Raw genomic sequence first — 13,493 nt, forward strand, 5'->3', positions numbered from 1 at the left:
TATATATATATATATATGTATATACACATATGGTAAAATGCCGTAATATAAAATTATGGAGGAAAAGAAGACCTCACATGTCAACAAAAAGCATGATTTTGTTTATCCCATCCAGCCAAATAACAAAGGTCTGAACAAACGAGAGGGCTGTCAGGAAATGCCATTTTACAGTTGGGGTTGTTTATTTTTTATTATTATTTTTTTCATTTATTAGAGTTAGCATAATGACACCCACTGTTAATTTTTATATAATACTTTATTTTTGTATAAACATGCTCTGTGTTATCTTAAACACTGAAATGTGTTTTAAGTAAAAGAGGGCTGCGTAATTCATATGATATACAAGTAAAAGACATCGTAACACAATGAAGTATTCCAAAAAATTCCGTATTGCTTTTTGTAGAGTGTTGTGAGAATAAGCCTTTTTAAGAGACCTTTTTTCCCAAATATTTTTTAAGAAAATTTTGTTTTCTTCAGTGAATACTGTTTACTCAACAATTTTCAACAGTCCGTATACCAAGTGAAGAAAATACCTGTACTCGGGTTTAGTTTTGACTTTAAATTATATTCAGTCCAATCTAAGTGATTTCCAAATAAATCTCTCACTATTAAAACAGAAGAGAGGTGAATTAGCATCCGAAAGTTAACTGAGGAAGTTGAAAAAGGTATCTTTAAAAATTACTGACCCCTTTTTCTTTGGGCTACTGAAGTAGTTGTTAATTTAGTGCTGAGCAAACTTTTCAGTATACCATTAATTGTTATGTATGCAKATAACTTTTTTTTTGCTTTGTTGTGGATGAACTGTATTATAAAGAAGTATGATTTCTAGCATAATTAATTCTAGATTAAAAGCAAAGAATCAATTAAAAGTAGGAACCTTTTTATAGATTTTTTTAAAATTGTTATTATTCTATTAACTACTTAGGCACAAAATAACCCTAGGTAAAGGAGCTGGAGTTATACTTGAAGGAAAATGCCATTGTAGAACTGTGTTTACAAGGTTACAATTTTATGGGGAGGGGAAAAAGAAATCTTTGAATATGACATTCTTATGCTAAACTGCCGAAGATAAATTATTTTGGTGGCTGTGCGATTTCATAGGATATTGAGAGGATATTTAGCTTATTTGGTCTTTTTGATAACTTTTGATAACTTTTACTGCCTACAGAAGACATTTATAGATCTTCTGTAAAGCACTGAAAAACACATATATTAAACTAATGTTTGACTTATTAATTTTTATTTTCCTTACTAAATCAGAAAGCATATTCTCACTGCAAAGTGATATAATTTTAATAACAGCAAGCATGGAAAATATTAGTCTGTGTATCAGCTGAGGATTACTGTTCAAAGAGTCGGTGTTTATACAGAAGGTTTACCAACTGACTGTAAATAAGAATTTTCTAAGAATTGTTTGATATGTTGGGGTTTTATGGTCTTTTTTTCTTGGATTAAATGCAAATAGAACATAGTCATCCTACATAAATGTTGAAAATCGTCAGTATGATTCTACTTTTTAAACACCAGTTTGGGAATGCAAAGCTACAATTTCTTTGGCAGTCATAACTTAGTCTAATTTTACACAGTTACACAATTTTATAAGTACAATAACTTTTACTATTTTTTGAAGATTTTTGCTTGCTGTAGCTGAGGGTATTGGTGATTACAATTTTATGTTTAAATTCAATATAAACAAGTTCTCTTACTTGATATTACTGTAGAAAATTTATCCTATTACAAATTTATTACTTTCATTCCTTCTATCCCCTCAGCTGCCTTGTCTTTCAGAAACAAATACCAGATATTTTATTAGATCTGAAACTGAAACAGAGAAGATGCATAATACATATAGTATAGAAGAGGTTATATCTGGGGGCGATATTCTAAACTTTAGTTATACAAAAATACACACGCACACACACACAGATACAAATTTAACATGCTTAAAATAAAAGATATGCTTAATTTAAAAAGATGCTTTAAGTTCTTTCCTGAGGTGATTCTGGAGGTAGAAATAATCCTGTTAATATAAGGGTGTTCCTGGTCTTTTAAACTGGAGAAGGAGAGAAAATCAAGTATGTGATATTTGTATACCTTTGTTGTTCTTTAAAATATAGTTGTTTCAAGTGGAACTCAATCTCCAGGCTGGAAACTGGCCTGAAACTAGTCAGATCTAGTTAAAAATTAATTGTATATATATTTTGTAAAGATCCAATCAGATTGTAATAGTTGAAGAGACATTTAATAAGAGCTTAATTATTTAGCAAAGAATCACTTTCTTAGTGGTCCAGTCATAAAAGACTAAAGGAAAAATAATCAGTTATTAGTTCTGAAGCAGTCCAGCATAGGAGAATTTCTTATGCAAAATGGGAAGCATTAGAAATCCTATTGGTTCAATTATACTAAAGTCTGCTGCAGGCTTTACTGTTCCGAAAACAAATGTGTCTGAACCCTACAACATTAATAGCTCTGTCAGGAAATCAGCAATGCTAGTTGTACAACAAATAGCTCCTCTTTTCCAAAGACTTTTAATTAATTGAAAGAAGAGATTACTAAAGAAACTCAGGGACAGAATTTCCTCTTATTTACACCACCCAAAATCAAAATTTAAAGTTAACACATTATAGTTACAACAGTGTAACATATATATGCGTGGAAAATTTTTTCAACTTCTCCATTAGCAAAAAAGTGTGATGTTTTGTAGTAACAGCTGTGTCTATATGCCTACATAATACTAATCTGGTCTTCAGGAGAGATACTGAAATACGTTTTCATAATAATATGTAAATAATTACCAAGATTTTTTTTCTACCAAAACTAGTGGTTTTGGGACTTGTCAATTCTTTTAATTATTACCATTTTAAGAAACCTTACATTTAACAATCCCAACTTAGGATATCTATATAGAAACTAGCTGTGCAAATATTTTTGCAGCATAAGAGTTCATTTTTTTCTTTTATTATTTGGCTATATGCTTTTCAGATTAAATGAGATCAGAGATCACACATCGATGGGAGAGACAAACAGAACTTTCCAGGGTGACAGGAAAGTAGAAACCTGTTTGAATCCCTGTTCATGAAATATGCTACTGGAACACAGGAGAAGATTTAAGCAATAATAATTTTGCAGTAAAATGGTCATCCCTCTCCATAACAGGTCTTGGAAACCCCCTGCAGGCTGTTAAGAAAATAGCTTTTGAGATATCCTGCAAAATATTTTCCAACTAGTAGAATGAAGATTCTTGAAAAAAGTCTTTTGTAATGGCATTTTTGTTTGATTACAGTAGATTTTGCCTTCATTTTCTGAGCAGTAAATTCAATATATTACAATGTCAGACTGCATTATTATTTAAGGAAAAAAGTTCTCCCACAGATGAATACATTAAAAATCAGTAGTATTTCGTACCTCCTAATGGCTAACACAGGGAAATGATTTACTGACTCTTTTACATTTTTTTGTGACATTTTGTCTGATAAATTGTGTAAGACATTTCTCTTCTTTGGGCTTTTATCCTGAATGACCAAATGCATACAAATGGTTGCAATCACCAGTTGTTGATTTTAGTTGTTTTTCTCTCAGACTGGAATTTTTTTTCTGACATTTAAAGCCACTGGGAGTAGTTACTGAGTGGTTTAAATTGTTTTGCTTTTATATTGCCTTATAATAATCTTTAGGTTTTTTTTCTGTTATAATTTAGAAAGATTCATATTCAGAGAAAGGGGGAAAAACAGCAGCCTTGATGAAAGATTTTTGGCCAAAATTTTCAAAATGACCCATAGAGCTTATGCTCTCTTTCTCAGGAAACTTAAAAAAGATTCAATTATCCAAAATGTACTGTCTTTGGTGTCTCCTTAAATACATCTTATATTATGCATGCACCCTAGAGATGCTGCCCACTGCATCTGAAATTACTTCTTTTTCAAACAATTCTGATTGTATCTTGCATCTTCATGTGAAATGCCTCTTCACAAACAAGACAACTAGGAGTAATTTAAGAAATAATATTTTACATGTGATAAACATATGAAAGGAATGTCTCTCTAAATGCTTGCATGCTTGAAGATGAAGTATGCTACATATTAGATTTAGAGTTGAGTTTTTTGACCTGAACTCACAAAACTCCCAGCTCAACACAGTGCAAAATTGAATTTAAAGGTTATTTATTTTTTAATAACAGATTATACTTAATTTACAAGGGAGAAGAACCAGTAGCAACAATGAAAAGCAAAACTGATATGTAGGAGGCGTTATGTTTATCCCAAAATAAAGTACTTTGATTAATGATTTCACCTGGAATTTTTGAGTTGATAAGTTCGTAGAAGATGTAGAAGTTTCTGTTCATCATACAGATCAGCATGGAAAAAATAACACCAGTGATGATGTACTTTGTGAGTTCTCATGGAGATTTTTTGACTTGGCATGGTTTACTGTAATTTTTAGTAGAAAATACTGTATATTCAGATTATTCCAGAATTAGAACAAGTCATAAAAATCCTACACTGTAATGTCAAGAATATATTAATTTATTATTGGCATGGAAGGGTCATGCACAGCAAGACTCTTAATTGCTTAAGATTCTATTTGATTCAGACTAAGAAAAAATTAAAAATAGTTTTTCAGTGTTATTCTTCTGTGTTGCATTTTCATTATCTACTTGTATGAAGCAAAATTATGGTTTTCAAAGCTGTGTTTATAATATCAGTTGCTGATAATTAAAAACACATTTAGTATGACTGCTTGAGATATAATTATTACAAAAGAATTAGTTCACTGTTCACTTTAAATAGAAGAAATAATGAAATATAAACATTGTCAGGACTATATTGCCAAAGTGTAAAAACTGAGAATAAATGCAACTCTTTAAATGGAGAAGATTGCAATAAGATTATGTTATAACCAAAGTAGATTTTAGTTCTTGTAATAGAAAACTAGCATGCCTCTTGTTTCCCAGGTAAAATATTTAGCAGGTTAGGTTATATTAGTATTTAGCAGTTTGGTTTGTTTGTTTATTTTCAAGAATAAGTGTCCTACTTCCAGAATGTGTATAACTCTTGCGTCCAAAATCTAAAGAAACTACTTGTGATTTCCAGATTGTTTATCTTTTTTTTTCTTTATTGTTGTTGTTTTTTTTAACTGTGACCTAGCATTGTTTTTCGTTAAAAAAAAACCCAAACAAACAAACAAAAAAAACTCGTTACCTAACTGTTTGGATATTTAAGCGTCCCCAGTAGGCTTAGATCATGGTCAGGTGAGATGGTAAAATTGTGTGTTGCAATGAATTTAAATACTAGAAAAAAGTTGAAATGGTGCTCAGGCTTGGATGAGTTGTTCTTTCTGGAATGGGGATAGGCTCAGGACAGAAGCATTTCTGTAAACAGCATATTACCCTCCAAACCCCCAAAGAAGACCAGAGGAAAGGCTACACTACAGTCTGAGATAACAAATTTGACATGTATTGAACAAATGGCCATACTGTGAGCAGTGGCTGATTTTACAGAAATGGATGTCTGCGTGTTCGGGCATATGTGCCAGAACATGTGTCCAACACAGATTTATATACAGTATTGATTTGGGAAAACAATGATCCAATAATTTCTGAATTTTTGAAAAAGCTGACCTTGCTTTAAATGATATCTCTCTCTTATATATAGGATTTTGGTCATTGCAGAATTCCTGCTATCTTAAATTTCGTATCGTACATATATAAATACAAAAGCCGTATCCAAGCCTTCTCCCTTTTCTCTCCACCTCCCAGGTGTGAGGGCTCACAGTCCTTAGTACTGTGTCTATAAAAATGAATGCTTTTCTTCTGTTAATGGTCTTAATGTAATTTTTAAAAATTGATGTGAGACCAAAGAAAGAGAAATGACAAGATAAACCAAGAAGGATGAGAATTAATTACATGTAATATAATTGTTATAACTGTTTTTCTTGTGGAATAATATACATCAGTCAAAACAACCACACTGAAAAGTTGTGTTGCTGTTATTCATTGGCTATCTTCATTTCAGGGGTAAAACAGTAATGCGTTTTGAGAATGTAGTAGTTATGTAATTGGCATTACATAGCCTTTCTCCCTCCTAAGTGCTTTAAAAACGTGTCAGGATGATGAAGAGCAATACAACTGAGACTGGGAATATTACTGATATTATTTGCTACAAGGTGAAGTCTCTGTAAAAGTAAGAATAAATTAATATAGTTGTCCTGTGTAAAAAGCTGATATTTAAGATGGTACTTACTACAGCAAATGTACTATTCCTTTTTGGTAATGTCTCTCCCATTCTATTGTACCTAGAGAAATAAAGTGCAAAAATAMCTCTGTATATCCCTATAATGAGATTTTGATTTTGTAACTTTAATGTTGTTAATGTGTGGTGGAAAGAGAGGGATCTGTTAAGGTATCRAATGTTCAATCAAATGAGACCAGCTTATTAATGAATATTAATCATGTCAATATGAAGTGATTGAAGTGATAGCCCTACATGTAGGAGTACTTACCAGAGGAATTGTTCCTTGTACCATCTTTTTTTTTTTTTTTTGAATGCTCGTTATTGTTGCCTACTGCTTTGCAGAAATTCTTTAGCTATATTTTAATGCTACTTAATTAAGCAATATTGTATTAGTGTTTTGGGCACATTTGCTTTTACGGTACTTTATCTCAAAGGTTGAATTAATGTGTTTCTTAAACAAATAATTGAACAGTGAAAGAGTATCAGGGGTATCCAACTGATACACATTTCTAGGAAAATGAATGACTAGATTGCTGTGTAATATCAGTAATGTGAAAATCTTACTCAGAAGGTCGATTCTTATATGAATAGGCTAATTAATGGACTGCTGAAGTGAACATTTGCAGTGAATTTGAGCCTTTCTGTGTTACAGCAAATATATGTTTTTACTTGCTTTTTGTTACTTAACCTAGCTGAGTGAGAAAGACTGTGTCTTCTTTTATTTATGTAACTTATGCTTTGCATATTATCATAATTAACAAAGTAGTACACTTCAGTATTTGATAGCAGTGTCATACTCTTTCTTTTAAAAAAAAAGAATCTGCAGGATGTCTTAAAGGAATTATTCATGTACAGCTCCTGGTGTTTAATAATCTCCAAAGTAAACGAACATATTAAGTTAAAGTATTATTTGTAGTGAGCTCAATTTGACAGAAAATTCCTTCTTGAAACCATATGTTGGAGATGGGGGTTGAGCAATAAATATTTTTAAATTTAGTTGTCTAAAATACGTACTTTATGAAAATAGTCGTGGGTGTTCTTTTGTTGCCAGCATCAGCAAGAACTTTTTTTGCTGAGCAAGCAACTCAGAAACAATCATGCTTTGGATTTATTATTTAATAAATTTTACAGAGTTGTAATTTTGCAGCATAGATTTACTTTACTGGATTATGTTGTTTTCATGTAATCTTTCATTTCCAATTATAATCTACATATTGTACAAAACAAGAGTGTGAACTGCTATTTGCCTGAGATAAAGTAGAAATTGCCAGGGTGTGTGTGGAGGGTATGTGTGTGTATAGGAGTGGTCATGGTGGAGGGGAGAGTGTTGTGTTTTTTTGTCTTTTAAAGCTCTAGTGTTGCGATTTCAGTTAATAGGTAAATATAATGCGAGAAAAATAGGCCAAAAATTATATATTTTAAGCAAGTTTATTATTGTAAGCTGTAGGCTTTTTGTATTTTTTTAAATATTTAATGATTAGTAAAATGGTTGCTAAGTATTTAAAATAACTGTTTAAAAATTTTAAATAACCAGCAGATGAAACTGGCATTTATTTTGAGTCTTAAGCTTAGCCTTATAATTTAAAAACTCTCAGCACTGTGTAGATTATGAAACAAAGAATGACAGATGTAGTACCTAACCCATGGAGAGAAAGAAGACATGATATTCTGTCAATCCCTCTCATATCCTGGAGGTGTGATTATATCATTGAAAGCGTGTTGCCTGGAATTAACTTACTGTTAAAAATTGGTAGCTTTATGGGAGATAGATTCATTTTTTTTTTTTAATGATAAAAAGAAATTCTGTATACTTCATTTTAATCAGTTGGTTTGCAGAGATTTGTCTGTGAATTTTGAATATTGAATATAACTACAGTTAAAATAGGAGGAAGTAGAAAATGTGAGCAGAATTTAATAACATTTCTAGAATGTGACTGTATATTAAATTGTTATGAAGTTAAAGCAAGATTTCAAGTTAGTCTCTGCATCTGATGAGTGTCAGGGAAGATGAGTGTCTGATGAGTGAGAGAGGATTAGTATTACTACAAACTCTGGAAAGTATTTCATTATGATACGCTGGAATATGTACTTAAAACAGTAGTCTAAATCTGTTGTAGCCTTTCAGATAGTCACATCTCTTTGGTAGCAATGTTGTACTATGGTACAAGTTTTACATAGTTATTCATCAAGAGATATATTGGTATTGGCAAGAGAAACTTGCCTCTAGATTTTGATTTCGATTTTTAATGAATATTTAAAATAAAATTATCATCACTTAGCAGATCTGTTTATATAGGTCTGTTTTATCCTCATTATGTTAAACCCATTGTCAGTGTCTCATCTGCTCTCCCAAATCAAATCATTCATGTTAAGAATTAGACATCTTAAAGCATAATCATGACAGAGAATGAATTGCTGTCAACAAAACATCACTTAAGAGACATGGCAAGGCAAAAGATTCACACTATGCCTGATTAGACATATAAGAACCATGATCATAAAAAATCCATACTGGAGCATAAGGAAACTAAATGAGAGACGAGCAAATCAATTAAAAGAGGCAAAACTGTAGTGAAATCATTAAGTGTGGCGGTAGTAGAAACTACTGGCTGAGAATCTCAATGGGATGGCTTAGTTAACTTTATTCAGAGTCAAAGAAAATACAGCGTACAAATCAAAATAAGGGGTATGTTAATTAAGATGAGACAAGCAGACCGAGAAAATCAAAGAAGATAATGTGATCCTCCCACCATCCAACCTAAAGTAGTTTAAGTCTGCAATTTTGAGTTAGAAATCTCTGCTTATTGCCATAGAGTTCCATAAAAATACTTTTTTTTTAAAAAAAAAAAAAAAGGCAAGGAAAAGAGTGAAGCATTTGAAATGCAAAGCATTAAGTAAAGCTCTCATTTTAACAGTAACTTTTATTTCCTTTCCTTTAGCATTAGGATGTTCTTACAAAGAAAAATCTTGTTAAATATTTCTTCAGACTATTATTAAAGATGATAACTGCTCTTTCTGGAACAGAGAAAAAAGTTAATTCATACAGGCTCTGGTGGCTGCTGCTGCTTCTGGAACCTAACCATCATTCCTTGAAAACAAACTCGTGGGGATGGAAATGCGTTGGGATGTAGAGGCGGTGGGACCACAAAAAATGGAAAATGCAAATTGCATTCCTTATACTGACTTTTACCAGCTGCAAGTAATGGATATTTTAAAATGTGGTTTTAAAAGACATTCTAAGATTTGGCTTATTGCTAATAGCATTTGGCTTTGAAAGAAGCTGCTTTAGCTATTAACTATTATTATTAACTATTTTTAACTGTTATTTTAACTATTAACTTACAGTACCATTGGAAGAAAAACAAGTATTCACTGTAAATTTTTAAAAAGAGAGCAGAAAACAAGCTGTAGAAAATAATTTTTTTAAAAAAAGGAAAGATAGAAACAGGAGTTTGGAAATACTGAAGTAACAAAGAATTTAAATCTTGTGTTCCAAATGATGGTCAAATAAGAGATAAGCATTAGGGATATCTGATCATGGTCTCATTATTCATCTATTTTAATGGGTGTCAGCACCCTGACTTGGATCCCGCCACTGTTTCCATTACTGAAGCCCAGAGACCCAAGGAACTATTGAAATGGGCAGAAACTGAAGCACAGGAAGTTCCGCCTGAGCGTGAGGGGGAATTTCTTCCCTGAGAGAGTGACGGAGCCCTGGACCAGGTTGCCCAGAGAGGTTGTGGAGTCTCCTTCTCTGGAGATGTTCAAGGCCCACCTGGATGCAACCCTGTCTACCATGCTCTAGGTGACCCTGCTTGAGCAGGGAGGTTGGACTAGATGGTCTTCCAACCTTACCAGTTCTATGATTCTATGAAATGTAAGTTTTGGCATGCTGGTTTTAGTCCATTGATTTTGAGTTCCACATTTATGTTGTTTAGCAGTCACAAATAGTACAACACAGTGTTGTATAACTTTACTGACTGGACTTTTCTGTTTTTTTAATCTTAAAAATGTGTGTGTGTGTATGTGTATTTTGTAAGCTTTTATCTCAACTAACCAGTGCAATTGGCTTCTATACAATATATATTCAAGAATCCTTGTGATTTAGGAGTTTCATGGTTGAAAGCTGAAACTGAAGTATTGTTTCCTGATAAAAAAAGAATATAGACTTTCAGGTAAATAATTATCCTGCATTGACATTTTCAACATAAACACTAAGAATTGTGAGCAAGAATTTATTTAATAACTCAGTATGATTATTATTAGCAGTGTTATAATTTGTAGCTATTGGACTTAATAATTACTTTACCTTGAAATCAAGTGTAGCTTTATATTGCAGTTTATTTATTAGTGGTTATAGATCATATTAAAAGGTCATAATTTCTTTTTTATTTTTCAAAAGACCAGTGGAAAAAACTTGCAGAGATGCACAAAGATAATGATACCCCCAAATTTTTTCACTGAATGCACTAATACCATGCGGCTTCTGCCATTGCATTTGTGTATCTCATATGCTCACATTTGTTACAATAACAGCGGGGATAGCTTGTATGTGTTTCATTTGAGTTACTGCCCACATACTTGTCCACAGTTTGATGGGAGTCTGTTTTCCATCACAGACAGAAATAAACTTGCAACCCTGAGATTGCAAGCCTGTGTTTAACAGTGTTAAACAAATTTGTCTAGAAAAAGAATTTTTAAATAAGTACAGCTGATTAACTCAAGATGACCTTTTTCGAGGTGTTATCCAGGAAGCAGTTAAAGTGCTAGGAGTTTAATCAATGACAGTAAAAATTGCTGTTCATCTTATAATAGAAGAAAATTAACTAATGAGCTAGTCAGAACTAACATTTTCATTTACAAGAAAACAAGGTTGAGAATCTTGTCTATGCCTCATTTCTTCTCCTCTCTCCGTTGTACTCATCTTAACACCATATAAGTTTAAGGAAAATAATTGTCGTGTGAATATCATGAAAATGTAGGTGGGATGGAGCAGCTCTCGTAATGTTCTTGGCAAGAGAGTGAAGTGTGAATATACCCTTTATTGGAGTGCATTTATGTATACACACAGATCAACCTTTAGACATGTGTCCATGGGAAAATAGATTCCATCAGATGTTTATTTTATTTAATGATTCTTCAGGGTAAAAATTGAAACTAGAGGTAGGGAACGTGTGCTGTGACTAAATCATGATGCAATTTAAATGGAAAGAGACACCCATTTGATTGAAGAGGAGTGCAACCATGGGCTCCTGCATAAGTGAGCATATTGTGTACTTCAGTGCAAAATATGGGTGCTGTTTTTGATTTAGGTGTCCCTAAGGGTAAATGGCACTGAAAAGTTGGCTTCATCAGTGATTCTGTGCACTGCATATCTAAGTCATGGCTAAACTGCTAAAGGAGATAGTTTGCTCTTCCAAACACTACATATATTTGCCATAGTTTATTTTAACCCATTTTTTTTCATATACTATACACCTTTAAAAATGTATTTTCATTTTTTTTATAGATCATAGTATCTATATAGCATATAGCAGGTAGAAGTGCCCAAATAGTCATTCAAGTAATGTAGAAAACATGAATGGATTTAGGAAAGCATAACTGATTATAGAGGAGTAGCACTTCTATGAACATTTACTGTAGAGTGTCAAGATCATAGCAAAATTATAAAATTTAGCTGTTTGTGGAAAYTGTAGGTGTTTTTCAGACATGTTGTTACAAGCCATATTCACCGCTCTCGGTGTGTGGTGTTACAAGCTTCTCACCACACTGTATACTCTATAGAAATTTCTAGTATATGTGATTTCTCTCTGAGTTATTGCTCATGTTCACATTCTTACTTTAACTCACAAATGGTGTGGGATTCATAGGATAGAAAACAATATATATTGTCATTTCCTCCTCAACTGTCTGGAGATGAGGGAGAATCTTGACATTGGACTTTATTCAACAGAACTTTTCTCCCCTTACCTTTCTTTGTCTTCTGATTTATTTGTTTTAGTTCAGTTTTTACTGATTTTACTTTGTTTTATATCTATGTCCAAGGTTCCTTTGGCTCATCAAGCTCCAGTATTTGTGCCATCCTCTAGGGAATAAGGACCCTTCTCCTCTGTGGGAAGGAAAAGGGAAAAGAAAAGTCAGGAATTTTGAGACCTGAAGGATTGTCTTGAAATGAGAATCAATCAGACAGTGAACAGACCACTGTTTAACATGCCACTCAGCTTAAAAAGGAAGACAGTGGAGTGGGATTATGATGATATTTCCATGATTCCCCTCTACCTCAAATTTCAGGAGCTTTTCAATATACCTATTTTTTGCTTCACGATATTCTTCTTGTGGACCATAAATATGATATTAACTCAGCCTTCATTCAGATGGTTTCAGGGCTTTTTTTTGTTCTGTTTTGTCAAAAGTAAGAGTTCTAATCACATTAGATATTTTACCAAATGTCTGCAATGTTCCTTTGACTTTCTTTCATTGGCATTTGAAACCAATGAAATTTTATCATTTTTTTTCTATTGGTCAGGATTTCACCTTATAGAGGAAAGATGTATTGTTAATAATTCTGTATATCTGTTTCAGATGCAAAATTGATTTAAAATGATAGGCTGTAATGGATATTCTCAGACTACCACTATTTAAGGTGCCGATAATCTTTAGAGGAAATCTCCCTAACAACACAGTCAGACCACTGATATGTTAATTCTACAGAATATAAAGTAAATGTGTTAGTGAAATTACTTCAAAAAAGCTTTTAATTGAAGTATTAATTTTTTAAATGTGAGTGTATGTAATGAATTTAGGATACAGGAATAATATCTATGAAAATTCCTTTAGTTATAAACTGGAATATGAGTGAATAAATCTTGTCTTTCTCTTTTGATTTTATAGCTTGCACATGCAGCGGTCATGCAAATATTTGTCACATGCAAACGGGAAAATGTTTCTGTACGACTAAAGGAATCAAAGGAGACCAATGTCAACTGTGAGTGCACTTAAATTTATCCTAACATTATTTTAATTTATGCCTAGTAGATGATCCTTTTTTCTGAGTTTTTTTTTTTTTTTTTTGATTATATGGTTGACCTGTATGATGTTTCACTGCTGAATCTAGTATTTCCTACATTTCTTAGAAAAGTTCAATATTACTTAGTTTTAAAGAATCACATCATAGATATTAATATCATTTCATAATGTCTACAGCTTTAAGAAATATCCTGTAAAAGCAAGTAGCTGGAAAATTACTTGTATTTGTCTTTATGT

At 32.3% G+C, this 13,493-nt stretch overlaps 1 protein-coding gene across 12 annotated transcripts in view; it reads left to right on the top strand.

Moving 5' to 3' along the window:
- Positions 1-13,493, top strand: part of ATRNL1 (attractin like 1) — a 515,292-nt gene that overhangs the window by 159,536 nt on the left and 342,263 nt on the right. For all 12 annotated transcript variants that reach the window (XM_085319057.1, XM_085319058.1, XM_085319066.1 and 9 more), the window contains one exon: positions 13,122-13,215. In XM_085319057.1, the coding sequence (XP_085175183.1) occupies positions 13,122-13,215 (94 nt within the window). The remainder of the gene's footprint in view (positions 1-13,121; positions 13,216-13,493) is intronic.

Source organism: Rhea americana, unplaced genomic scaffold (genome assembly GCF_003343005.1).
Source record: "Rhea americana isolate MKP2758 unplaced genomic scaffold, rheAme1 scaffold_57, whole genome shotgun sequence".
Classification (NCBI taxonomy): domain Eukaryota; kingdom Metazoa; phylum Chordata; class Aves; order Rheiformes; family Rheidae; genus Rhea; species Rhea americana.